This window comes from Vipera berus (genome assembly GCF_964194415.1).
Source record: "Vipera berus genome assembly, chromosome: 10".
NCBI classification, from domain to species: domain Eukaryota; kingdom Metazoa; phylum Chordata; class Lepidosauria; order Squamata; family Viperidae; genus Vipera; species Vipera berus.
This window is the reverse complement of record NC_138213.1, coordinates 12523385-12549492: the sequence shown is the minus strand read 5'-3', so window position 1 is coordinate 12549492 and position 26108 is coordinate 12523385. Positions and strand designations below refer to the sequence as shown.

The window sequence follows — 26108 nt, the reverse complement described above, 5'->3', positions numbered from 1 at the left end:
ATGCCAGGTCTGTCGTTAATAAAGCTCCTCTCGTCCGTGACTTGGTCGAGGGTGAGCAGGCGGACCTGGCTTGCATTACGGAAACTTGGTTGGGCCCAGAGGGCGGTATTCCTCTGGTTGATCTTTGCCCACCAGGTTTCCGGGTGCTACACCGGCCTCGGGCTCAGGGTAGGGGTGGGGGAGTGGCTGTTGTTATGAGGGAGACCTTGTGTCCACGGGAGGCCACCGTTCCCCAGATAGTCGGGTGTGAGTCTCTCTTCTTGAGATGCGGCCCTGGTGCGCAGTTGGGCTTGCTGCTGGTGTACCTTTCGCCTAGTCACGCAGCAGCAGCCCTGCCTGAGCTTCTCGATGTCCTCTCTGGGCTGGTGATTGAGTTCCCGAAACTTATAGTTTTGGGGGACTTCAATCTACCATCTCTGGGAGGATCATCTGAGTTGGCTCGGGAGTTCATGGCTTCCATGACGGCCATGGACCTGACGCAAGTAATTTCGGGACCGACTCATGAGGGAGGCCACACCCTTGACCTAGTTTTCTTATCTGGACGGTGGTTAGATGATCTTGGTGGGGGCTCCCCAATTGTTATGCCCCTGTCATGGACCGATCATCATCTCCTGCGGCTGGTCTTCCGTTTTGCCACCCCCCGCCGTGGGTGTGTGGAACCTATCAAATGGTACCGCCCCAGGTGCTTAATGGATCCCCAGAGGTTCCAGGCGGCGCTGGGGTCCCCACCTGCCTCCCTTGCTCACAGCTCGGCAGACGCCTTAGTGGAAGCCTGGGAAAGGGCGGCCACTGAGGCTCTTGACCGAGTTGTACCCCTGCGGCCCCTGACCCGGTGCAGATCCCGTCGAGCCCCATGGTTCTCCATGGAGCTCCGGGAGATGAAGCGTCGGAGACGGGGCCTAGAGAGCGGTTGGAGATCCAGCCGATCCGAATCTGATCGATTGCGACTAAGAACCTACACTAGGTCTTATCTCGCTGCGATAAGGGAGGCGAGGTCTAACCACTTCGCCACCCTTATCGCGTCCACAGATAATCGCCCGGCCGCCCTGTTTAGGGTGACTCGCTCCCTCCTGAATCAGGAGGTGAGGGAGGATCCCTTGCAGGGTCGTGCCGAGGAGTTTAACCAGCATCTGTCGGACAAAATCGCTCGGATTCGGACCGGTCTGGACTCTGACTGGGCAGAGTCTGTCGAGCAGGACACGGGTGGTCTTGTCGATATCACCTGGGAGGAGTTTGATTCTGTGACTCCAGAGGAAGTGGACAGGATCATGGGGAGGCTGAGCACCACCACATGTTTATTGGACCCGTGCCCTTCCTGGCTGGTCTATGCAGCCCGGGAGAGGACACGCAGCTGGTTCCAGGCAGTTATATCGGCTTCTTTGAGTGAGGGTAGCTTCCCCGCCGTCTTGAAAGAGGCGGTGGTGAGGCCTCTCCTCAAGAAGCCTGCCTTGGACCCAGCTGTATTGAACAACTTTCGTCCTGTCTCCAACCTTCGCTTTCTTGCGAAGGTTGTTGAGAGTGTGGTGGCACATCAGCTCCCTCTGGTCCTGGATGAAGCGGATTATCTAGACCCGTACCAATCGGGTTTCAGGCCCGGGTACAGCACGGAGACGGCATTGGTCGCGCTGGTGAATGATCTCTGGAGGGCCCGGGACAGGGGGCATTCCTCTGTTCTGGTCCTATTAGACCTCTCAGCGGCTTTCGATACCATCGACCATGGTATCTTGCTGCGGCGTCTCGGGGGATTGGGAGTGGGAGGCACGGTTTTACAGTGGTTCTCCTCCTATCTCCAGGGACGCTCGCAGTCGGTGTTGGCAGGAGGGCAGAGGTCGACCGCGAGGTCTCTCATTTGTGGAGTTCCTCAGGGGTCGGTCCTCTCGCCTCTCCTGTTCAACATCTATATGAAACCGCTGGGTGAGATCATTCGTGGTTTTGGAGTTGGGTATCATCAGTATGCTGATGATACCCAGCTTTTCTTTTCGACCCCAAACCACCCCAGTGATGCCCTCACCGTGATGTCCCGTTGCCTGGAGGCGGTTCGGGTCTGGATGGGGAGGAACAGACTTCAACTCAACCCCGACAAGACCGAGTGGCTTTGCATACCTTCATCCCGGGTTTATTCGGACATTCCACCTCTTACTATGGGGGGCGAATTGTTACCCCCCGTAGATAGGGCTCGCAACTTGGGAGTCCTCCTAGATTCACGGCTCACCCTGGAAGACCACATAGGAGCTGTGACTAGGGGGGCTTTCGCCCAGGTTCGCCTGGTGCGCCAGTTGCGGCCCTATCTAAGCCGGGATGATCTATGCACAGTCACTCACGCGCTCGTGACCTCTCGACTAGACTACTGCAACGCTCTCTACATGGGGCTGCCCTTGAGGACCACCCGGAGGCTCCAACTGGCACAGAATGCAGCCGCGAGAGTTGTGTTGGGAGTTTCCCGATACTCCCATGTCACACCTCTGCTCCGTGAGCTGCATTGGTTGCCAGTTGTCTTCCGGGTGAGATTCAAGGTACTAGTCATGGTGTTTAAAGCCCTACATGGCAGGGGTCCGGAGTACCTCAGGGAACACCTGCTGCCGGCGTCAACTTCCCTCCGCCCTGTGCGTTCCCACAGAGAGGGCCTCCTCAGGGTGCCACCGGTCAGAGAATGTAGATTGGTGGCCCCCAGGGGGAGGTCTTTCTCTGTGGGCGCCCCGGAGCTATGGAACCAGTTACCGGTTGAGCTCCGGACGGCGCCCGATCTTCGCTCCTTTCGCCGCGATCTGAAAACATACCTGTTCGAACAAGCCGGCCTGGCCTGAGGGGGGATTGGTGGGGTTTTTACTATTATTTTATTGGGGTTTTATTAATGTATTTATTGTTTTTTATGGGCATGTATTTAATTACTTTTTAATTTTTGTAGCTTTGTGTTTTATTCTTGCCCTGTACACCGCCCTGAGTCCTTCGGGAGAAGGGCGGTATAGAAATATTAATAAAAAAAAAAAAAATAAATAAAAACTTCTATGGCCAAAAATGGATTTCAATGCAGATCCCCGTCATCCCAGTTGAACAACCTAATCACTGTGTCTTTCCCAGCAATATATTCATACGTACCTAAAAGCAAAATGATGCAGGCCAGAATTGCTATTAAAGCACCCATGCTGAGACCAATAGGAAGAACATAAGCTTCAGCATTGCAGGACTGGGCAATGCCATCATTGCTGCAGCCACAGACCTTAATGGTAAGAGTACTAGTGCTACTCATTGGAGGATTCCCACTGTCACTGATGATGATGGGTAAAAAATAGACTTCTTGTTTCTGCCGGCTGAATCCGTTGCGTTTGGTCAAAATGTTGAATGTGTTATCTGGAAGGCAGAAGTCAGAGAGAGAGAATAGAGTTTTCAGTTTTCCGAAAAGTATTAGTTTTGTGGTACCTTCCTGGTTTTGTTTCTCTGAACCATTCTGAATATTTATTATTAACAAAACGGCCAAAATGGTAGTGCTATAATACATGTTGCCTATTTCTTTTTTATGTTCATTTATCCAATATATGGTTTTACTTACCTTGCTTGATCTCCCTTCTCCTGGGAGACATTTGCATGTGTAAGAGTTAGTTCCCCCTTTAAAATCAAGTTCTTTATTCTTCGGGTAATGTAATGTAAGTTTTGGATGCTCTTTATTTATGCCATGATTTGATCATGGGTTACATTACTTGGGTAATGTAATGTAATCCTGAACCTCTAGCTTCAATTTATAGCTTCACAGTAGCAGCATGAAAATTCATTCATTCAAACTGCAGTCCGCTTTTCAACAAACTTTCAATAGGAGACATCTCTTAATTAATTGAAAAGTGAAATAATTAAACACCAGTATTCATGTTTATTATTTCTTTAAGTTCAGCGGTCCCCAACCTTTGTAGTTCGGCATCCTGATGGAGGGGGAGAGAGGTGGGCTGTATGAGTGGCAGGCCATCGTGCACGCTTGTAGCTCGACTTGCATGAGCAGCAGGCTGGCACGCATGCGTGCACAGCTCGACTTGCACAAATTCAGCTGCACACATGCGTGCACACATGCCGGCCCACCGCTCATGCAAGTCAAGTGTGTGCGTGCACACAGGCTCACTGCTTGTGGGGCCCGGTTGCGAATTGCCATGGCCCGGGAGTGGGTTGTAGCCCAGGGATTGGGGATCCCTGTTTTAGTCTATGGACAATATGTCTCATATAGGTCCTGGTGATGAGATAAACAGAGAAAAGGCACACAAGGAAGAAAGGCAAAAATTGACCATGGACCCAGAATATTCACTGCATTCCGATAGAGGAGAATATTTGTTGCTCAGAGCTGAAATGAGTGTTTCTTGGTGCTGTTTAAGCTTGGCTGTTTTCTTGCAGAAAACATTACCCAAACCAAGTAGCATCATCAATGATAGTGCCTAGATGGGTAATAAAACATCTACAAAAAAACCCAACCAAACTCAGAGAGCACCAAGGACCCCTTACCCATTGTATTCATTTGGATAAATGAGACAAGGCATCACCTTAGTACAACTCATTCTGTTTTCCCAAATGATATTACTTTTATTTTTCACAGCTGTGGCTTACTTGTCATCAATAAAGCAATGGTCATTTAACTCAGGGCTTTTCAACCTTTTCACCCACTGTACCACTTCTAGGATATGGCAACATTCGAGTACCACCAGCCGCTTAGCAAGGTGTCAAAAACTTAATGACCTCCCTCCCCCAAAAAAAGGGAAAAAAGTGATGAGGTACAGGTAGTCCTTGACTTACAACAGTTAGTGACTGTTCAAAGTTACAATGGCACTGAAAAAGTGCCCCCCCCAAGCCACAGCTGAGCAAGACACCTGCCTGCCCACCCGACGGTGTTCTTCCTCCTGTCTGAGATTTTCATTGTTGTGAGCATTTCTGTTGAGGATTGGCAGTGGGGAGTGGGGGGGAGTTTTGTTTTTATTCCCCCCCCATCTGCTGGGTAGTTGCAGCACATTTTGGTCACTTCACATGACCCTGGGACACTGTGACCATCATAAATGACACTGTGACATGGCCTGGGTCCGGGTTATTTGAGGGAACACCTGCTGCCGGCATCAAATGCCCTTCGCCCAGTGCGCTCCCACAGGGAGGGTCTGCTCAGGGTCCCACCGGTAAGAGATTGCCGGCGGGTGACACCCAGGGATAGGGCCTTCTCAGTGGGAGCGCCTGCCCTCTGGAACCAGCTGCCGGTGGAGCTGAGGACTGCCCCCGACCTCCGATCATTCCGCCGGGGCCTGAAGACCTGGCTCTTCGAGCTCTCGGGCCCAGGCTGAGGAGAAAATTATTTTAATTGGGTTTTTTTTAACTGTACAGGGTTGGTTTAATCTTTTTTAATTGTTTTTTTAACTTTTGTGTGGTTGATTTTTAACTCCCTGTAAACCGCCCTGAGTCCTCAGGGAAAGGGTGGTATATAAATGCAATAAAAATAAATAAATAAATAAATAAAATAAATATGAATCAGTTGCCAAGCATCTGAATGTAAATCACAAGACCCTGGAGATGCTGCAACATTCCAGCTGACCGGTGCCTCTTCTGGGCTCAGCAGAAGCACCAGGATCAGCGCTGAGGTCCAGCTGGAGCCTGGCGCTGATCCTGGAGCTTCCGCTGAGCCCTGACAGCCCTGAAGAAGCACTGATCCTGGTGCTTTTGCTGAGCCTTGACAGCCCTGGAGCTCCAGCCATCTCTCGCTCAGGCTTGTGCGGTGCTGCCACCAGTTCAGCTCATTCCCCTCCCCTGCTACCACTTCTCTGGGAAGTTGCGTACCACCTGCCAGTTGCCAAAGTACCACAAGTGGTACCCGTACCACTGGTTGAAAAGCCCTGATTTAACTTGTATATTTGTTGAATTTAGTCCTCTCATTTAACATGTAAAATATAGTCCATGCTCAGGTGAAGTAATTGGTGGCTTTATTTAGCAGCAGGTATTATGAGTATATTAAATCAAATAGCTAAGGATCCCTTAAGTAATTATTGAATTCATTTTACTCCTGAAAGCATGAGATTTTTCTATTACATTAGGGAATCCTACATTATTGGCAGGCAACAGCTTGCCCACTATTTCCCACCTATTAGCATCTCTGGGAGAGGCAGAAAACATTTCAAAAATGTAACATTATTTGATGTATTTCACATTAGCTCTTTATTGCTTTCGGTTGCAGAATCATAAATAGCACAATAATAAATGTTGGAATATTCCTATTCAGAGGTCCACAGGCTTCATTTTGGTTCCCTCCCCCCACTCAACACAATTTTTCATTTATTTTTTTTCCCCAGAATTTGCACGGACTGTCCAACTAAGTTTGTTTAGTAACTTTTTTCCCCCTCAATAGGCACTACAGGTTTTGTCTAGATTTTCTTTAATTTCAGGAAATCCCAAGCTATCCCCAAGTTTCTCCATTAAGCCATACACGTGGATAAAGCCATGTGGGTGATATTCTATTCTCTTTATTATCCAGCATCAATGGTTCTTAGGTTGTGGGTCAGTGGTCACCAAGTCTACCAGAGGTACAAGTAGTCCTCTATTTACAACCAGTTGTTTAGTGACTGCTTAAAGTTACAATGGCACTGAAAAGCTGACTTATGACTGGTTTTCACACTTATGACCATTGCAAGATCCAAGTGCCCACGTAATCAAAAGTTGAATGCTTGACAACTGGTTCATATTTATGATAGTTGCAGTGTCCTGGGCTCCAATGATCCATCTTTGGCAAATTTCTAACAAGTAAGTCAGTGGGGAAATCAGATTCATTTAACAACCTAACAACTGCACTGATTCACTTAACAACTGTGGCAAGAAAAATCATAAAATGAAGCAAAGCTCACACAAATGTCTCACTTAGCAACAGAAATGTTGGGCTCAATTGTGGCCATAAGTCAGGGACTAAAACCATTTGTTTAGTGACAGTTCAAAGTTACAACAGCATGGGAAAAGTAGGTTACATATCTGATCCTCATACTTTACAACCATCACAGCAACTTCACAGTCATGGGATCAAAGTTTGAGCACTTGGTAACTGGCAGATATTTATGATGGTTGCAGCATCCTGGAGTTATTACTTGATCAACATTTGTGATATTCTCAACCACCTTCTGGCAAGCGAAGTCAACCAGGGAAACCTTAGTTCGAAGTGCTTAATGAATTCTGATTCACTTAACAATTGTGGGAAAAGAGGTAGTAACATTGGATGTGACTCACTAACAACCATCTTGCTTAACAACAGAAATTCTGATCAAAGTTGTAGTCGAAAGTTGAGGACTGCCTGCATAAAAAGTCTTTGGGGTGGATTTCTCTCTTGCTGTCTCTCATCAGGCTTGTCAGATGTTATATATATATATTCCTATCCTGCTCCATGGAGTAGAGAGTTGGTCTCTGACAGAAGGCCACCTGAAGAGATTAGAAACATTTGAAAAGTGGATATACAGGCGGCTGTTACGTAGAAGCTGGGTTGACAAGATCAGAAATGAGGTGGTGATAAGCCGCCTGGGAAAGCCAAGGGAAATCATCAAAACAATTAAAAAATGAAAGTTAGAATATTTCGGACACGTGATGTGACATCCAGAAAAATACGGCATACTCCATTTAATCCTCCAGGGAAAGATTGAAGGCAAATGACGTCCAGGCAGAAGAAGAACATCATGACTTCAAAATCTAAGGGACTGGTTTGGACAAAACTCAACAGGACTTTTTCGTGTGGCTGCTGATAAAAACAGGATCACTAACGTCTGATAATGGATATGGCACAAGAAGAAGAAGAAGTCTCTCATCCAATCTCATAAGATTTAATATTCTTGCATGATACTAATAGATTCTGGTTGTTGTTTTTTTAAAAAAATAAGGACAACTATTTATTGGACACCATCTGGGTGGTTGTCACTTGTTTATTAGTCCCAACTGGCAATTTTCAGACTGGCAACTTTTGACCTTCTTAGTGACTTTCAAATCTTTTTAGAATTAATATAACAGTCTGTGTAAAGAAAAAAAATGTAACTACAATAATAGATCTGTCCCTCTTGCTTGCTTGCTTGCATGCCTTCTGCAGATTCAAATTCCTTTTGATTTTTTTTAGTAAAAAGAAAAACAGAAGAAAACAAATAATTGGCCAGATCTATAGCAGCTCATAGATTTCTGAAGATTAAAAAATAAAATAAAAATCTGGTGGATACCGAAACGGTTTGACATAAAGCAGACCCATTGCAATCTTAAACCCATTGAGACTTCTATGGAATCTTCTATTTGATGGTAATTTTTTTTTCAGGTTGAGTCCTTCAATTTTTTTTTATTATAGTCATACACCAGATCCACTCTCTCACTAATCTTGAATTCCATGAGATCTCAAGGCAAGCTAAACCATTAATTAAGCACAGAGAGTGGGTTGATATAACATTCTAAAATATGTTAAGTTGTAGTTCAAAGTATCATATAAAAATTGCCTGTGGTTGGGTTTTTAAATCCTTCTCTACCATATCTTTTGTGCAATATTCTCATGTTAATAAGCATATTAATAGAAGAGACTATTTATAGCTTAGGATTGAACTGTAGAGTCATTGGGACTCTTGGAGTTTGGTTATTTTCGTGAAAATATTTTATTACCTAACTATGTAATATCTTCAGCAAATAGTGAAGGTGCTTCTTCAGACTAAGCTGAGAGAGCACCAATTATTGATCTACACATGTTTTACTTGGTTATTTAAAATATAGATTTAGAAACAAATTTAAATTTCATTCATGAATGGAATATAAATAATGACAGAATTGGCAAAAAGTATTGAAGGGAGTAGACACTGACAGATTGATCCAGAAAGGCAACTGTTTCCAGTATTCAGTTCCTATGTTCTAGTTCTGAATCTACCTCTATGTTCAACAGAGATTGGAAATCCTTGGTGATTACAACAATGATTATTTTCGTCGGGGATAGTTTTATTTATTAAAACTGGACCAGTGCAAGTAGGTAAGAATTCAGAGGAGTTTAATGGTCAAAATTAAAAAAAAAATGTTTTCATAAAATAGATTTAAAACATCATCATGAAGAAAGACCAAATAAAAGGAGAAAGCAGAATTGACAGATTCATCTATCCTTTGCTTGACATGTTGCCTTGAGGGTGCTACCAAGGGATTTAGACACTTTTATTGAGTTTCTCCAACTTGAAATTTACAGGCCACCTGTCTTCCTGACTAGTAATAAAATCACTTTATCTGACTGACTTTCCCTTCCTGGCAAACACTTTAAAAATAGCACTTGAAAGCCGAGAAAACAGCAGGTGGCTTTTTGAATTGTAGACACCAAGGCTACTGCATGAATTAGCCTGGAAACAGGTGTTCAAGAGGATAGTGGGTGTCTTGATCTCCACTCATCTTCCCAATTAACCTCCTCATCCTTCATTATCTTGCTTTTCAGGTATTTTATTTACCCATGCCTTCCTTAACAAAGTGAAGTACTTTCCATGTGGAAATAAGTCAGCGATTATTACTGGTTCTATGTATTGCTATGTTCTTCAATAATAGTGGAGCCGACATTACTGGGAGGAGAGAAATACTTGTATCCTTACTTTTTTTCTTTTCTTTCTCTAGCATTCTGAAAAGGGGTTTTCTTTTCCCCTAGACCAAGAGCTACATCTGCCTTTAAGGGATATGGCAAAAGCCACACTGTAAAATAAAAATAAAAATAGATCGAGTCAGGACAAAAATGAAATTGGATTTAATCCCAATTGAATCAAACAATCAGATGCAAGTTAATACTATTTATTTCCCATGCACCCAATAATTTCTTCTCCAGGTACATTAAAAACTTATAATTTGGAAAGATAATTTGAAGGCCTTCGTAGCTTGGTATTGTATATATGAGTCTCCATTTGCAACACTTCATTTAGGGGCCATGCAAAGTTACAATGGCACTGGAAAAAGTGTCTCATGGCCATTTTTTACACTTATGACCATTGCAGAATCCCTGTGGTTATGTGGTCAAAATTCAGACGCTTGGCAAGTGGCTCGTATTTATGGTCGCAGTGCCCCGGGGTCATGTGATCCCTTTTTGTGACCTTCTGACAAGCAAAGTCAATGAGGGAGCCAGATTCACTTAACAACCATGTTACTAAATTAACAATGTCAGTGATTGTGGTAAGAACAGTTGTTAAATGAGACAAAACTCATTTAACAAATGCCTCACTTGGCAACAGAAATTTTGGGCTCAATTGTGATCGTAAGTCAAGGACTACCTGTATTTAGACTTGGATTTTGTAGTTTCAGGGAAATGTTTAAAGAAAGATAATGTGTTCACTGATGAAGGACTTCCAATATTCTCCTTTCTTCTGAGTTGGTTATACCATCCTTAGATATATGTAAAAAATATCTTTTCTTAGTTAAGTCTTCTAGAAAAGAAGCTGGAAGGGACGTTGGAGGTCTTCTAGTCCAGCCCCCGCTCAAGCCGTAGAACCTATACCATCTCAGACAAGTGACTTTCCAGTCTCTTCTTAAAAACCTCCAGTGATGGAGCACCCACTTCTGGTGGCAAGCTGTTCCACTGGTTAATTGTCCTCACTATTAGGAAGTTTCTCCTTAATTCCAGGTTGCTTCTGTTTAATGTAATGTAATGGACGAAGCAAAGTGGACAGAGCTAAATCATATTTTTGTGGAAATCAGGTCTTTTGGAGACAGATCATTATTCCTTCTTCAAAACTTGTTTATTTCAGAACTCCCATGGAAGGTCTGATTCTCCTGCCTCAACAAAAAACAACAACAAAAAAAACCCCACAAAAACCTTCTTACTTCTAATTTTCAGCAGTGTGAGAACTTGTCCAAAAGCTTATGAACCATCCATGATTGAGACTGGTGATTTTTTTCTTCTTCTTCAAAAACGATATTCACAAATCATGGAAATGATCTTTCATCTCTTTGTTAGGTGACCAGCCGTGAGATCTCTTGGTTATTGAGTAGCGTATAATTTTGAAAACAAACAAGTTGGTTTGTGTGGCATATGAAGGGAAGGAAGATTTTATATAGACTTGAGCCTCTATTAAAAAAAGAAAAGTACAAAAAAGTACCTTAACGTCAGGCTACATTTCTAGCTTGATTTAAAAAATGAGGAAGAGGACAAACAGCTACGTCTTAAATGTCTCTAAGCCAGGCTTTTATGAAAGCAGCTGATGTTCCTCTACTTCAGGAAACTTTCTTTAGTAAGTAGACATCTGTAAGTTTTCCTGCTATGCAACTTTCCAGCTAGCCAGCTCCTTCTCTCTTTTTCTTCTCTCCATTTTTTTTTAAAAAAATAACTGTTTAGAAATATCAAATCATTAACAGCATGAAAGACTGTATTATAAGTTATCTGTGCTGTGGATATGTTGCCTTTGAAGGGAAAGAAAAGAATTTTTAATTGGGAACTTTTACAGCTGGAGACTTGAGAAGCTTTGGTAAAAGCACATTTCTTTATGTTCAGATAAAAGTTAGCCAGCCTGAAATGAAAATTGTGATGTTCAGAGTCCTTCTGTGTACTTGGTGAGGAATTACAATATGCTATTACTAAAAGGGGCATTAAATGGGATTTGAAGCAGGAGGGGTTTTTTTTGGAATGCCATAGTAATAGACAGCAGATGAAATATCTTAGATCTTCAGATTAATTGGGGGCACATTTAACTATGCCGTACTGTTTCTCAATTTTATCATTCCATACATTTTTTTTCCTTGCCCCCCATCATTAAAGCTAAAGGATCCTGAGAGTTACAGCCTAGCATTTTCTCTAGGTTTTTCATAGGTTGTATTCCACCTTCTTAGATCATTGCCAGTTTTTTTCCAACAAAATTTGGAATTATTGGCAAGGCTTCAGCCTATACTATCCAGATTTAGCCACAAAGATAATGTAAGGCTTCTAAATCAAGATACGTTGACTGGCTGAAGCATTTCCTAAATAATGTGTAACTAGAGAATTGGTCAGGTAATAGAGGCAGCCAAATAGTTAACCAAGCCAAAAAGATTTCACCAGAAAGTATGAGAAAACACTAAGACAAAGTACAAACCAATTCAGATTCCAATAATAATAATAATAATAATAATAATAATAATAATAATAATAATAATAATAATAATAATAATAATAATAATAATAATAATACCAGGACTGTAGGGTAGAATTCAAGATATCTTGCTATTCTAACAACAGCATATGAATTTCATTTTCAGCACTTGCTTCCAGATAACATGCATATAACCCACAAAGTACACAATGACTCAAAAGTAAATTATAGCTCCAGGGGACTCTTTCTTGCAATCTCATAGTTAAACACCTTTGAGCCTTTTTACTGGATGTCTACCTGCCCTCACGTTTCTTTTTAGGAGTTTGGATATAGTTTCAAGGAATTTGAAGCAACTAACAGCAGAAGCAGAGAGGGGGGAAAAAACTTAGTTTGACCAAATAGCTTAGAAAGAATTACATGTTTTAAAGAATACAATGCAGCAGGTCACAGAAACCATGCACAATGCACTCTTTTTATGAGAAAGACTCTTTATATGAGCTTGACAATAAAGACAGAATTGTCCTATTTAGCCAGAAGGCTGATTAAAATAAATTATACTGCTTGTTGTTATCACTTTTATAGGCTGTTTTAAAGGGTAATGATATGGTAACCAAGCTCTATACAGGTAGACATATTCATTAATATAAAATGATATATTTTCAGTAAACATCAAAAAATTTACAATGTACATTCTGGGAAAATTAAATTGATGGCAGCCATAACAGTTTATATTAGAAATCTTATAGAACTACAACACAGGTGTAGAAACTGTTTTATAATTCCAGTTTAGTCATTTCGTTTTGCATCTTATAACATCATCTGCCACGTAGGAAACAAATATTACTACAAAGTATCCTGAACTCAGTCAAAGAATCACCTTGACCTGGTTCATTGGAACCATTTGATCTGAAATGATGATGACACTGATGATTTAATAGTAGAAACATTTAAGAATCTACAATTTCCACACAGAATTTTCTGTTGAGAAGCTGGATTCTGGAATTTGATCCTGACAGTCTCAAGGTTGACTCAGCCTTCTGTCCTTTTGGGGTTGGTAAAATTATGACCCAGATTGTTGGAGGCTGACATTGTTAACTGCCCAGAGAATGCTGTAAAATATCAGTCTAAGTCAGGGGTCTTCAAACTTGGCCCTTTTATGACTTGTGGACTTCAACTCCCAGAATTCCTCAGCCAGGCATGCCTGGCTGAGGAATTCTGGGCTTTGAAGTCCACAAGTCATAAAAAGGCCAAGTTTGAAGACCCCTGGTCTAAGTGCTATTGCTATTCTGATGGAGAATGTAATAGTTATGACCCAGATTGTTGGAGGCTGACATTGTTAACTGCCCAGAGAATGCTGTAAAATATCAGTCTAAGTCAGGGGTCTTCAAACTTGGCCCTTTTATGACTTGTGGACTTCAACTCCCAGAATTCCTCAGCCAGGCATGCCTGGCTGAGGAATTCTGGGCTTTGAAGTCCACAAGTCATAAAAAGGCCAAGTTTGAAGACCCCTGGTCTAAGTGCTATTGCTATTCTGATGGAGAATGTAATAGTTTCCTTTTTAACTTTATTTTTTGATGTTGGCATAGTTTGTGATCCATTCTGGGTTGGAGTTCATAATTTCAGCAGCTGTGTAAGTCTAAAATAATGTTGAAAGAAAAAAAAATCTTCATCAGGGTTCAGTCCAAGCCGGGAATAAACAAAATGGAGATGGCTTTAGAAAGAAGGTTGCAATTTATTGAAGAGGACAGCCAGACAGAAAGATGGCTTTGGGAAAAACTGACTACATGTAGTAGGGAGTGGGTTTTTATACGTTCTTGGGCTTTTGTTTGGAGTTGTTCCTGTGGCATGAACTTTGACCTGAGTCTGAGTGTGCCCTTCTGGTATTCTGATGGTGGTGGGTTAATTCTATTATGTTCCAAAGGTCGTATCCTGCTTCCCTGGGGTTGTGGCTGATGAGTGTTGGATTTTTTTGATGTGAGGGATTGTTGATTCTAGGGTTCTTTGTCTTTCTGATACTAGCTTCCTGGCTCCAATCTTTCTGACAAGATGATGATATCTGCATTTCTGCAGAGCTGGTTTCTGCTTGGGGGAGGGAGACTTGGGGCTATTAAGAAAAACTGGGCATGCTTTTTTGCCTTTTTAAGATCCTTTGGGGAAATATAATATTCAGCCTTTTAATATTTCCAAAAATATTTCTTTCTCTGGGGGGGGAGGGTGACTTCCCACAATAAGATAAAGTAAAATTAGCTTTCAGGGACAATTAGTCAATGTCTTAGCCACCTTGAATGCCAAACCTCAACATTCCTCCCTTAGAAATATTATTTTTAAAAAAGTGTTCTTCTTGTCTTGTAATAATTCAAAGTCCATACAATACTACAGTATTCAACAATATTGGAGTTATTTGTGTATGAAACAGCAGAAAGCCTACTATATACATATTACATTTATTGTTAAGTGGTAGCGTAAAGGAAAAAATAAGCTTGCCCCTTCAAATCTTAGACATCAAAACTTTTTTAAGAACTCATGGCTCATATTTTGGTATAGATAAATATATAATAGGCTAATGGACTTAGAATCATGTTCAAAGAACAAATAATAATATTCACATAAAAGGTGAAAACAGGTAGAGAAGAACAACAATGAGCTTTTGGCCTATCAAATGACACTGCTATTCTCCATAATGAAAAATGACATGGAGATAGTCAAATATTTTAAATCTTTGACACTGGATATCTGTTCCTAAACAGATAGAAAAGAATGACATGCTGTTTTTTCCCCCGTCCTTCCCTCTTTAATCATCACCTTTAGAAAATAATGAACTTTAAATAATTATGTGTTTAATTTCTAATTCTGTTCCTTTCAAAATGACTGAACTTTAGATTCATGTAGATAATTGTCTCTAAAGCAGGGGTGTCAAACTCAATTTCATTGAGGGCCGCAACAGCATTGCGGTTGCCCTCAAGGGGCCGGGTGGGCGTGGCCTACTGGGTGGGCATGGCTAGAGTGCGTATGGCCTACTGGCTGGGCGTAGCCAGCTCTACATCGTTCACATCAAGGGTGCCTATGGGGGCCTGGGCAAGAGTGGGACAGATCTGAGGGTCTCTGGCAGGAGGAGGGTCTCTGGGCCAGGGCCAAGGCAGTGGGGGCCGTTCCCTCACTGTTTCCAGGATGGCTTCACGGGCCACATGAAACCACTTCGCGGGCTGGATCTGGCCCCCGGGCCTTGTGTTTGACATGTGTGCTCTAAAGCATGCCAAAACTTTTCTCTGACATTTACTGCAAGAGAATAATATCCTTACAGGATCAGTTCTAGGCTGTATTCCTAGTACTTTTGATTTTTTTCTTTCTTCTGGCTTTGACTTTTTTCTAGGAAATTTCTCAAAAGTTAGGAACCGTAACCCCAACCTGTTCCTTCATTATTCTTTTTTCTTTCTTTCTAAATTTCTCGTTTCTTTTTAAAATATTTTATCTTATGCATAAATTTAATAAAGTACGTATATTTAGAAAAATCACAAAAACGTGTCTCACTTATTCTGGCCACGTCATTCAATGGGATACACTAGAGAAAGCAATTATGTTTGGAAGAGTTAGCGGTAAAAGGAAACCAGGCCATCAAAGAATATGGTAGCTGGACATGCAGGTTTCTTTCATGCTCCAAGTCCAGCAGGTATACAACTTGGGGCTCTAAGGCCAATCATGGTCTTCCCAAGCCTTAACCATGAACCCCTTCAAATGATTAAAGGTAAAGGTGAAGGTTCCCCCGCACATGAGTGCTAGTCGTTTCCGACTCTAGGGGCCGGTGCTCATCTCCGTTTCAAAGCTGAAGAGCCAGCGCTTGTCCAAGGACGTCTCTGTGGTCATGTGGCCGGCATGACTGGATGCCAAAGGTGCACAGAACGCTGTTACCTTCCCACCGTAGTGGTCCCTATTTCTCTATTTGAATTTTTACGTGCTTTCAAACTGCTAGGTTGGCAGAAGCTGGGACGAGTAACAGGCGCCCACTCTGTTACGCGGCACTCGGGATTCGACCCGCCAAACTGCCGACCTTCTGATTGACAAGCTCAGCGTCCTAACCCACTGAGCCACCGCGTCCCTCAAATGATTATGAAGTCATAATTTTTATTATGAACTTCATGGAAAGCAGTTAATATTTGCCCTGGTTTTCTAACACATGCTGTAATGTAGTCCATTTCACACAACCCAGAAGCCATCATCCAATGGCCATAAAATCGAAAAAAGGCTGTACGCTCCTATAAATGCTATTTTAATGGAACTCGATATAGTGTTCTCTAGAGGTTTTATATTTCAAAGCATGTTAACTTTTAGCAGCATAGCTGATGACAAAAGATCGCCCTCTTTAATAAAATACATGAAAGGGAGAAAGTTGCCTAGGCTATCCTTTGTCCCTTTCCTACATCAGAACCAAAATATTCCCTTTCTTTTTATTTACATTTCTCTAAGGAACTCAAGGAAAAACATAGATATTTCCCTTTATTTTATACTAAGAACACTGAAACTTTCAAATTGAAGGACCCAAGAGATAATAACAGATTCAAAGTCAATTACTAAGTTCCCTGATCAATTGGAAGTCTGAAGTAAGTTTTCCTAGACCAAGACTGATAATTGGAGCAGAAAAGAACCAACCATTTAAATTTGACACATTGCCAGGTATTGTCCACGGTAAATGCTGTTCAGTTGTTTCCAACCCTTTGTGATCCTAATCCACCCCCATAAATAAAAACAAAACAGTTTTATGACATGGTCTGCTGCTTTGATTTCTTGTAACTCATCAGAAGACACTAAAGCTTTGCAAAATTTCGTTTTGGCAGTTTGATTCAAAGAACATTCAACCGAATCTTCAAATGAAATTGACCTCCTGAACTGGATCAATAATTCAGATAAAATTATCAAATGAAGTAAAATTGAAAGCCTTTGAAATAGTTCAATCTATAGCAACAATTTTTATGAAAAGGTGATTAATTAAAGGAAATGACTATTACTCATGTTTTTTTTATAGAATCACATAATAGAGGTAGTATGTTAATAAATAATAAGTGTTTCTGATGATATAACAAATAGATATTCTGGATTTTTAGATGAAGTGATAGAAAGAGATAAGCATCCACATTATGGTTTTGGACACTGAGTTAAAACTACCTTATACTGAGAGGAAGAAAAACCTGATGTGTTTTGTTCATATGATGTAAATAGAAAATGGGCTAGAAATGATTAAGCTTTGTGAACTGAGGCAAGTAGAAGGAGAAAACAATGAATAAAATGGATGTATAGGATTAAAGAGATTACTGGAATGTCCTTATAAAAAGTACGAGTAACAATTAAATGTAGGTTAATCCTCAGTCCATAGGACCACTAGGAACTGGATTCGAAGGCATCAGAATAACTGGATCTTCTCATTTACTTGTACTTTTCATGCTGTAAGGTGAGAGCTATACTTAATGATTATGGAAAGGAGAAGGAAAATATCTAGAACCATAGAAATGAATTTTCCCTTCCCTGAAGAAAAGTTATTTCTGAGTTCAATACCGGAAAAGTGTGCTTGAAACAGAAAATTATTTCCAACTAAAGTCCTTAGTAAAGCTTGAATTTAGTATTCTTGAGACATTTGCATTTATTTAATTTGCCATTCAGATATTGAATAAAATCTGTCAAAGTCCACTCCACATAATGACCAGCTTCCTCGACAATTCTATCTTCAGGGCTGCAAGCATCCATCTCTTCATAAAAGCCAGGAGAAACGGATTAAATAATTCACCAAAGAACTTCACTGTGGAGGGGGATTTTTAATGGCTCATAGGTGACAAGGCAGGTGACCAATTTAAATGTCTTTAGATCACACGTTCCTCCTCTCAGGTTGGATAATAGTTATATCAAAAAAATGTTTGCCAGCTTTCCATGGCTTCAAATGAAGGCTTATCTACAGGAATATCCATTGATTTATCATCTACCGGACCCCAATGGTTAATAATAAAAAAGAAGAAGTACAGCAGATAGGTTGAGGAGAAATTAATTCATCTTCTCACCAGCAACCCACAGTTGGAGAATATTAAATACAGCAATACTCCAGAGGAAGAACAAATGATTGGCACATAGATACGAATGATATAAAACTGGCACATTTAATAGTTTTTTTTTCTTTCCCCCTCTCTCTTTCTCTGTGTAGCACATGCTTTTTCCAAGCAAAAGGTTCGTTTTCTTAGTAAAATCCTTCTTTTTTTAAAAAAAAAAAACAAATTCAAATGCATCTCATGTGTGTTGTCTTGTGAGTAAATATTTGCCTATGTTTTGCAACCACTATTACCTAATGCAATTTTTATTCCTAAAATGTATTCTTCTGTGTAATTGTGGTTTTTTTTTTTTAAAAAAAAATACATTCTTGACTAAATTTAGGGAATTATGTTGTGGAATATCAATGTGGTTGATGATGAAGGTAATATTTTTTTTTCCTATTGAAATTTAACATGAATTTATGCAGTTTACACCACTATTGCTAAAGTATATCCAGAGTGAGGCTTAAGATGTTTTTCAAGCCAAAATCCAAACATGCCCAAATGTTTCTGTACCAATAAAATATGAATGCTGAGAAAAATGAACATAAAATCCTGGAAAGCATAAGCTCCATTAAAATGTTCATGCTTAATACAACAAAAAATGAAATGAATAAACCATGCAAATATGGGCCACAATAATCTTGTGGTTACCAAAACAAAAAATAAAATAAAAATGAAGACAATCATGCAGAACACAGTGGGAGAATTGGGTGAACTCCAAGAACAAATAGTTTTCCAACAGGATGGGCACATCGTGAAGTGGGTCTTATTCCAATGAAAAACATGTTTTCCCCTATTTTACTTAGAGAAAAAAAATAAAGATATGGCCCAAATTCACCCAGCCAGCTTTCATGTCTAAGGCAAGACTAGATCTCACAGTCTCCTGGTTTCTAGGCTGGTGCCTTAATTACTTGACCAAAATGACTCTCAGGTAGACCAAACTGGTCATACAAATAACAGACAACAAAATAGATTAGTAAACAGTTTTCTACAAAGTGTTAGAAAGAATATATCAGAAATGTAGTTGTGGTTATGTGACAACCCCCCCACCCCCACCCCCAACAGTGCACTATGCCCTAAGATTAACTTGCTGGATTAAGTTCAGAACAGTTAAATTTTGAGCCTTTCTGGTGTTGGCATATTGATTATGAAACTTCTTTAGGCAAATCTACTTTCTAGAGAGCCTTTTTTGAAACAACCAGACACAAAGATAGCAAGGGGTATGGGGGGGAGGCAGTCAAATTATGAAAGCAGTACCACAGTAATATGATGCTGGTACTTTTTTTTTTAACTATGTGGATCACTTAAGCATGGGTAAAGGAGTGGATTTGTGTTGCAACAGCACAGTATTGCTTTTGTCAGTTTGATCCTGCCCTGTTTTCCAGATGAATGTTCTACAGCAAATAACTTTTATTTTTCAGACTGCCTTTTCAAATGAACTTAAGTTTGGCACTTTCAGAATGTTGTTCTGATTTGTTTTTACTTCATGGGTGATTGCTTTATTACCGTTTTATTTTTTGCAGCAGGCTTTTTTAAACTGTTCATTCAGGGTTTCTTTGAGCAGAACAGCAAAATCGCCATCATCATCAATCTTTTTAGGGTATTAAGAGCAGGAAAAGAAATGTTAATGGCTGTGCCTTTCACAATTGGAACAATATTACAAAGCAATGTAAGGAAGGCCTTTGTATGATCACTACACTTTAGCTCTGTAATTAACTGGACCCTTTATAAGATCTCGTATCACTAAACTTGAACAAATGGTTAGCTTGCTGTTGACTGTGCTCACCAATAACTTATTATTTACTTGAAGTGAAAAGATTCTATAATAAGTCAGCTATCAGGGTGCTGATTTAAGGAATAAGTCTGAATGTATGCATTTCAAAATCTATTAGATAGGAGATAATGATTACTTAAAAAATTGCAAACAAGTCTTGGCATTGCTTCCCCAGAAAAAAAGTTTACTTACTTAATGCAACGTCATCATGTCATACAAAAATAGCATCATATCTATTTGAGGATAAAGTGTTCCTATGCCATTCAGCAAGTGAATTTAAAGGGGCAGAAAGAAACTGATTGGAGTAGAGAGGTGAGGATTATTTAGCATGCCTAAGCTTTGAAAATGCAAAGCCATGTTGCTTTCACAGTTATGAGTTATTATTGCCATTTTAATGGCACTTTAAATAATTAAAGGGAGGAGGAGTCTGATCCATGTTTGATTCAAGAAAGTCGGAAGTAAAGCATGAATAAGAACAGCTGTCCTATCCCATTTTTTGCTAAGATCTTTGATGTCTCCAGATAATTGATTGTGTTACTGAGTTGGCCTTACCCTAAGTTTCTTCTAAAGTCTAAATGAAATCTATGGCCCCTCTAACATACAATTACTAGATGTAAGCCCATTTATTGGGAACATAAAAAACAAGATCTTTCTTTTACATGTAGCATTGATTCACAATCAGTGAAAATTTCTCTTATGTCTCTCATCAGTCTGGTTTTCTCCTGCATCAATATACTAAATTCTTTATTTTTTTTTCCTTTGTAGGTTGTTTCCTTAGTAGATCCTTTCTCAAACTGCACTAATTTGTTACTAAAGCATAGAATCTAAAATTATCCACAACACTCTAGATGTTCCCAAGTATTCCCAAGAATCCCCAGTGTTCTAAGGACTTCAAAAAGGATTGTTCTGCAGGCTAAAACTATGTTACTCTTTTTTCTAGTTCTATTAAATTGTGATTCCTAGCCAACAAAAGGCTAGGCTATTGATATAAACTTAAAGTCTCCACCGCCTCCTTTGACATGGTCATTAGTGTGTTCTGGGAGAACCACTGATTGTAAATAGCAGTTAAAAATTTGAACACATAACTACAGTTCTCATCCCTATCCCGAGCCTGTTGTTATAATTAACAGAGGACAAACCTGAGAATAAATGTATCATTATGGGACAGTCAAGCCACTAGACAGGTAAGCCACTGATAAACTGAGAGCAAACAGCACTCCTTACTAGCACTGATGATGTTACCTAGTTTGGGTAATGAAACGTCTGCAAGAAAACAAGCAAGCTCAGAGAGCACCAAGGGCCCCTCATGTCAACCCTGAGCTACAAATGTTCTCCTTTATTATTAGGGGATATTTTTAATGTCCTTTTAAATCTTGAATAAATTATAGTTTCAAAAAGGCTTTCCAGTTTTGTCTGCTCTGCAATTTTATCTGGCCATTTCCATTTTTCCCCCCAAACTATTCTGCAAATAGTGTTATTTCCAGAAGTATACAAAAAACGAATCTAAGAAAAAAGAATCTATCCAGAAACTTTATCTTAGCTCCTGTTTCATTTCTTTAAACATATGTAGTAATCTATTGAAGGTTAGAAGAGGCAAATAAATCAAAACAGGAGCTACAGAAAACTGCTGTGATTCTGAAATTGATGTTTATCGTTGTTAAGTCAGAATTCAGAAAGAGTGTACTGAAGGACAAAGAAAACCTACACAGCAGTAAAATGTACAACTGGAAATAATTTCACTCCTTGTTAAATGTAAAGTCAATATTGCTTTGTCTATGAAGAAATATACCACTAATGTATACAAATATTCACTGTTACATCAAAAAGAGCAACAATGTAACTATGATATAAAAATCTGCTGAAATATTTTGCTAATAATCATTGTGTCTATATTTGCAGTAATCCAATGAATTGTATTTATTTCTCTATATGTCTCTAATGTCTCTCTTTCTCACATTATCTATCCATCTATTTATCTATCTATCTATCTATCTATCTATCTATCATCTATCTATCTATCTATCTATCTATCTATCTATCTATCTATCTATCTATCTATCTATCTTTCTATCTATCTATCTTTCTGTCTGTCTGTCTGTCTGTCTGTCTGTCTGTCTGTCTGTCTGTCTATCTATCTTATATGGCACCAATACCAGATACCTTGAAAACAAACATTGACCATGTCATAAAAATTAAGGCAAATTCTCTGGTAAAAGAGAGAAGGACTTTAAGAACATTAGCAAAATGAAGCAATGAACACAGTAAAAAGTACAACTTCTAACTTTACCCCACATTATTATTAACAATATTATTAAAGACGGGGTATAAGTAAATATATTTACCTTCATTTTCCTTAATTGTAAAATTAGGGTTGTTGGCCATTTCAGATGGAAGGTTATAAACAAAATAGTGTCCATTTTTGGGGTCATCTTTGTCAATTACTCTCATGGTATGAATGACCTAAAACAGAAAAACAAACATGTTTACATAAATCGGAAATGTTCAATATAATACTGGCTAGAAACCAAAATTTGTGTGAGAGGAGATATTGGTTTTCATTGTAGAGTAAATAAGTAAACACAAGGATCCAGTGTTGCTCTATTCCATGGTGCAGTAAAGTAATACAAGACAGTTTATCACCTCTAATGTCAGAACTTTCTCTTATTAACATTCAAGGGTTATAACATTGTCCTAGGGATCAGGGGATTTTTTTTCCCTAAGAAAAATGTGTTAAATGTTAATATGGGAGGGTCACAATAGTTCTTTCAGGGATTAAAATGAAATTACTTTCAGGTGTTATTTTCCCAAGCTTTGGAGAATGACAGGGAAATAGTGACACTAATTGGTCTTGATTTCAGAGGAGAAAGATATGCAGATGCTTAATTATCCTATGGAATTAAATGGTTCTCAGTTTCACTGTTTGACTTCAAAGTAATTCCTTTAGATATAAATAGAACTTTTAAAAAGTGTTTTTAAAACTATACTTTGTTGTTAGTTGCAAAGTCGTGTCCGATCCATCACGACCCTATGGACAACGTTCATAAGACTATAAGACTATACTTAGGATGTATAATTTGAGCTATGTTACGTTGCATGTTAGAATACATTTAGTTAAATTTCCCCTAGCGCTCTCTTCCTGCTCAGAAACGAAGCACTTATCAAATTTTTGTCCATGCTAAATTAGTACTGAAAAGTGAGGAAGATACTCTTCCCACCAGTTATACCACTGTGAATATTTAAACTGCAGATTTTGTGTGTCTACAGAAACATCATAGATTAAGTTTCACTCTGGCAACACTTTAATCCCACTGTTTATAACACTTTGTATTGATCAGCAAAAACATAAAGAGCAAAGATGGTTGTGTGTTTTCCAGTATAGCTGAATTTCTCATGCTCACTTTGCAATAATGTACAATAATGTACGGAAATGGAAAATAAAACAAACAAAAATAGCACAACGTGAGTTGGCTACACCAGTAAGTGGAATTTTGCTAGTTAAGCATAACGTTACTTGATATGGGCCTATTCCAGAAATAGAAAAAAATGAAATTATATAACATAATTTCATTGTTTAAAACTTATTTTAGCTGTCTTTACACAACTGGTTTTTAAATTGAATTTTATATTGGTTTTATTTTGATTTCTTAGGAGACATATATGTCAAAATTTCACAAGATTACTAAATTGCAAGCTTTTATCATTCTTGTTTAAAGCCTTTTAATAATTTAGGTGAGAAAACCAAACACTGGTTGATTTCATTATTTTGGGGACATGTAAAGGCTTCTGTTTAATTATGGGGCATAGCACATGACATCAAGGAGGTTCACACTTGCATTAATACCCTAGATGCTGCATGACCAATATTTGGCTTATCTACAGGCCCTCAGATATCTTCTTAAAGAAAAAAAATTGGGAATCAGTACATTGTTACTGTAATGCTAATTTGACTCATGGGCCCATAAAATAATGAGAGAGAATTTTTTTAAAAAACAGAACAAAATTATTTTTAATAGCTTCATTAGAATGTAAAATAGAAATATATCCGAACCATCCTGGAATTGTTCTCAGATATAAATTTTGAAAGTGTGAGAAAATTGATTTCCCTCCAGATTGTCCACAACATGAACCTGAATATGTTTTCCCCCAACTTCAAGGAGATCTTATTTCTTTTTTTCAGTGTTCTCTAATGTTGTGAAGGACAGGAAAAAATTCATTTAGCTCTATATCAAGGTTGGTTTGAAATTTGTGTCACTGTGAGTTTATCTAGAGCAGACATGTCAAACACAAGGCCCAGGGGCCGGATCCGGCCCGCGAAGTGGTTTCATGTGGCCCACAAAGCCATCCTGAAAACAGTGAGGGAACGGCCCCCACTGCCTTGGCCCTGGCCCAGAGACCCTCCTCCTGCCAGAGACCCTCAGATCTGCCCCACTCCTGCCCAGGCCCCCATAGGCACCCTTGATGCGAACGATGTAGAGCTGGCCACGCCCACCCAGTAGGCCATACGCACTCTAGCCATACCCACCCAGTAGGCCACGCCCACCCTGGCCATACCTACCCAGCCCCTTGAGGGCAACCGCAATGCTGATGCAGCCCTCAATGAAATTGAGTTTGACACCCCTGATCTAGAGCCTGGACAGACTCACAATTCAACACATGATCTGCCTGTGGAATTCTTCAACCTGCCTTCTCTCCAACGTGCTTCTTCAAAAGGTAACTGGACTGCTTTTTCCTTGAAAAGGAAGAAGACTTTTTGTCGCTCATCCAGCAATATATAAGAAGCTTTGTCGGTTCTGGCAGGATGATGGGGCCAAGGAGGGATTAGTTCTGATTACTTCACAGCCGCCACCATCCTGTCAGAACCGATGAAGTTTCTTTGATGAGAAGCAAACCTTCTTCTTCCTCAAGGAAAACAAAACAAAACAAAACGGTCCAGTTGGCTTTTGAAAAGCACCTTGAAGACAGTTATGATCTGGATGACTGAGAATCTCCACAGACCTTCAACCTGCTTTTTTTTTCCATTTCCCACTCAGAATGATAGTGATGGATCTTTCTGTGAGACAAAGAGGATGAACTTGTGATTGCATTTGAGGGTTTATATTGAAGCTCTGAAGCCATGAGGTGGAACTCTTCTTTTCACCTTTGGGAGAGATTTTTGTTTTATCCTTTATCTCTGAGATACACCCATGGGCCAGAGCACTGCTGCCTTAATCTTTCTCAAATTAAAGCAGCAGAATGGATGGGTTTTTTTCCCTCCAAACCTGCCATCTAGCTCCCATGTGCACTTCTACTGAACTTGCGCCATAAGATACTCACCTTCATCTTCACTGTTGCTTTCATTAATCCATTTTATCCTCTATAAACACCCTCATATTCTCAGTATATAAGAACATATCACTCCACTGTTTCACATAACTAAATCAATAAATTCAGAGTGTGGGTTCCCATAGCACCTGTCACCTCACTTGGGTCTTCGTGCAAAGCATTACCATATGTAAAATCAGTAAACAACAGCAGCTGTTCGTATTTTGAACTTACAACTTCCTAATGATTTTTCATTGCCCAGTTCTCACTATGCTATCAAGTTCTCATTATTACAAGTTCCCTCTCACCTACCCCAGTATTGAGGGATTGCTTAATAACTGACCATAATTACAGTATAAAAATATACTCGCTTCTTAACCTTTGAAATCACAACATTAGAAATAGAAGGAGAGGTATTTTCTTGATAGATCTATTTTCCCCTGATTTTTTTCAATATTGCTTTTTGCTGTTTTAAACTGCCTCAAAGATCTGTAAAACTATGAAACTTTTTCGTGGCTTGAGAATTGTTCTAGCCATTCCCTATAAGGATGAAGTTGGTGAGAAGGGAAAACTCACATAATTTTATCCTAACAACATTCTGGTGAAAAGAGTTTAGGCTGAGAAAATGGGATGGCTGTCAACCAGCATTCTCTATGGCCAAATGTTGGTTTGAAGTTGGGTTTCCCTGATTCCAGCCTATCACTCTGTTTATAATAGCACATTCTAATGGCTGTATGAGCCTTGAAAAATTGCTTTGCTTTAATGAAGACATGAGCAAAATGTCTCTGGTGTTCCTTTACAAAGCCCTAAATTTTATCTCTTCTAATGAAGGAATCACATTGGCTGTGGATTGTTATTTGATCAAAATGCCTAGTGAGACTTCCGGTTTTGCATGGTAGCAACCAGTCACTAGGTTGTGGATTCTCTGCACCCCCG

At 39.8% G+C, this 26108-nt stretch overlaps 1 protein-coding gene across 1 annotated transcript in view; it reads right to left on the bottom strand.

Annotated features, from left to right (window-relative positions):
* The window catches only part of CDH8 (cadherin 8), a gene marked incomplete at its 3' end in the record, with an annotated part of 198143 nt that overhangs the window by 3567 nt on the left and 168468 nt on the right, over window positions 1-26108 (bottom strand). The window contains exons 9-10 of the mRNA XM_081336154.1: window positions 22214-22331; window positions 3097-3348 (exon numbers count right to left, since the gene is read on the bottom strand). Coding sequence (XP_081192280.1) covers window positions 3097-3348; window positions 22214-22331 — 370 coding nt within the window. The remainder of the gene's footprint in view (window positions 1-3096; window positions 3349-22213; window positions 22332-26108) is intronic.